This window comes from Lipotes vexillifer, unplaced genomic scaffold, assembly GCF_000442215.2.
Source record: "Lipotes vexillifer unplaced genomic scaffold, Lipotes_vexillifer_v1.1 scaffold744, whole genome shotgun sequence".
NCBI lineage: Eukaryota > Metazoa > Chordata > Mammalia > Artiodactyla > Lipotidae > Lipotes > Lipotes vexillifer.
The window spans coordinates 384,023-386,750 of record NW_006788282.1 but is presented as its reverse complement, the minus strand read 5'-3'; the positions used below and the strand labels follow the sequence as shown (position 1 = coordinate 386,750).

The window sequence follows — 2,728 nt, the reverse complement described above, 5'->3', positions numbered from 1 at the left end:
GAAGGAAGGTTTGGGACCACTGAATGCTCAAGTCTAAAAGGGACAGTTGTGGGCTTCCCTGGTGGCGCAGTGGTTGAGAGTCCGCCTGCTGATGCAGGGTACGCGGGTTCGTGCCCCAGTCGGGGAAGATCCCACATGCCGCGGAGCGGCTGGGCCCGTGAGCCATGGCCGCTGAGCCTGCGCGTCCGGAGCCTGCGCTCCGCAACGGGAGAGGCCACAGCAGTGAGAGGCCCGCGTACCGCAAAAAAAATAAATAAATAAAATAAAATAAAATAAAATGTTTAAAAAAGGGACAGTTGCTACTTTGCTCTAGCAGACGATGCTGCCAGACCATCATCGCATGTTTTACGAGAAGCCAGAAATCTACGTTTTTCATGTAAAATCAGCAGATTTTTTAATGCTGACAATTAACAGGCCAACCAAACACCATTTGCAGGCCATGTAGCCCTTGGGTCATCACCTGACTTCGGGCTCGGCAAAGCCCTTACAAGTGCCCTCCTCTCCTCCTAAGCGCCTTTCTTCAGACAGTGTTGTTAAGCCCACAGCATACTTGTCTTCAGGAACTGTAAGAAATGCTAGTGCTAAGAAAGAAAATTTGATTTCTATAATTTCTCAAGAAACGCTGCAACAAGTATAGCTTTTTACTACAAGACTTACAAAGACAAGAGGACACAGTACTTACTCTAAAGAAACGTCGATGTGGTTGGAGACGGGCAAGTAATAACTCTAGAACAAAGCAAATCAAGTATACACCGGAAGGGAGAGGAAAACCTTACTGTCACAGTAGAAAGATAAGTCACTGTCAACACTGACAGTTTGGGGAATGTAGGATAAAAAAAAGAATGAATTCAAAAATTATTCCAAACACTCAAAAGGAAAGGAAATCAAAGGAAGAAAATCAAACTAAACTAAATAAATAGAATAAGTAAAGCCAAATCTGACTAGAAAGAAGGGAAGGTACGCTGAGAACACACCAAGCCCCATACTGCTGCCCTCCCGCTCCTACCAAGGCCGCAGCCCCCGTACTGCCGCCGCTCTCGCTCCATGGTCTGCTTGATGGCCGCCTCTCGGGCGCAGTGCCGCCGGCCCCGCCTGGCCTTGATGCTGTTGTGTAACTCAATCTGCTCCAGCTCACTGCTGAACTGTTTAAATACCTGAAAAACAAGAAAATGATCTGACTTACAGAGTCTCTGTTTGGCTTATATTAATTCATTTAAAACATAATCTCCCCCCCCCCAAAAAAAAACCCCACCATAATCCCCAGTCTTTGCCTGTCCCTTAAGTTTTTATACTCCTCTGAGTTCCTTAAGTTCTCAGACCTCAGACCTTCTAGTGGTAACTTAACCATTTTCAAAATTCCTGTGACCACATCAAAGCCTGCCATTAAAGTGTCTGTTAAACAAACTCCGTATCCACATACTCAGCCACCTCCTGGACATCTCCATCTGGCTTAACACGCCACCCCTGGCCTTGCCTCCGCGCTGCCCCTAGGTGCCCCCTCCCGACCCGCTCCATCCCCTGGGACAACCATTCATCCAGCTGCCCAAGTGAGGAATGCGAGTGCCCCCCCCCGACTCCTGCCCTCTCACCCTTTTATGCCACATCTAAGTCTTCGTTAAAGACTGGGACTTCCACCTCCTTAAAATGTCTGCACCCTTTCTCTTCACCACACTGCTCCCACCATCACCTCTTGCCTGGACTGCTTCATCAGCCTCTCAGCAGTCTCCCAGCCAGAGCCCGCCCCCTCATCCATTTTCCTCATTCCTCCAACTGTGACCTTTCTAAAGTTTAAAAATGTGACCATCTCAGGTGCTTGCTGTAACTATGTCTCCCACGGTCCTTGGATAAAGTCCAAACTCTTACAGTGATATGTGAGATCTTTCATAAGCTGGTTGTTTATCCTACCTGTCACAATTCCCTCCTTGAACCTATTATTTCAGTCTTATTAAATGTCTGGCAGATCACTAAATACGTTGCTCTCACCCCGGGCCTTTCAGATCTTGTTCTCTCTGCCTAGAGGCTCCAACTACCTCACCTCAATCTGCTAACCCCTATCTTTAGATGTCAGTTTCCTCCAGGAAGCCAAGAAACTGGGTTAACTACCACTCTGAGGCCCAGAAAGGTTACAAAGCTACTAAAATGGCTAAGCTAGTATAAGAATCCAAAGTCTTGATAACAAAGCTCATTTGCTCATCTATAAATCCCGAATAGAACTCTGAATCTTGAAGAATCAAGCTGGGGAATTCCTGTTACTGACTCTTTGCTCATAACATGCCCAGTGTTTACCTTTCAATTAATTCACAAGCATCTCTCTTTGAATATCCTACTTTTTTGGGATCAAGATGATTTTGAAACCACTGCAGTTTTTCACCTATAACAACAAGTACCAAGACAGTTTAACACCACAAGTCATCATTCAAGCAGAGGTAGTCATTATAATTTTCAACATCAATGAGTTTAAAACAGTATCAAAATTTATTTCAAAGTTAAATATAAAGTTTTGTGTGGGCTCAAAGCTAACTAAATCAGTCTGTCAGAAATTAAATTGTCACATTTTAATTTGGGCAAGAGACAAGGGTAGGAGGGACGCTTTTCTGTATATATTTTTTATCCAGGAAGGATACAAAAAATTTAAAAAAGGAAAGAACACTCTTAACAGAACATGAAGTTCTAGGTATTTATAAAGCAAAGGATAGAACTTACCCGAAATAACAAAAAGAGTCTGATT

The 2,728-nt window shown here is 44.4% G+C and overlaps 1 protein-coding gene across 1 annotated transcript in view; it reads right to left on the bottom strand.

Moving 5' to 3' along the window:
* Positions 1–2,728, bottom strand: part of TMA16 (translation machinery associated 16 homolog) — a 36,300-nt gene that overhangs the window by 4,931 nt on the left and 28,641 nt on the right. The window contains exons 4-5 of the mRNA XM_007461543.1: positions 2,287–2,371; positions 1,007–1,154 (exon numbers count right to left, since the gene is read on the bottom strand). Coding sequence (XP_007461605.1) covers positions 1,007–1,154; positions 2,287–2,371 — 233 coding nt within the window. The remainder of the gene's footprint in view (positions 1–1,006; positions 1,155–2,286; positions 2,372–2,728) is intronic.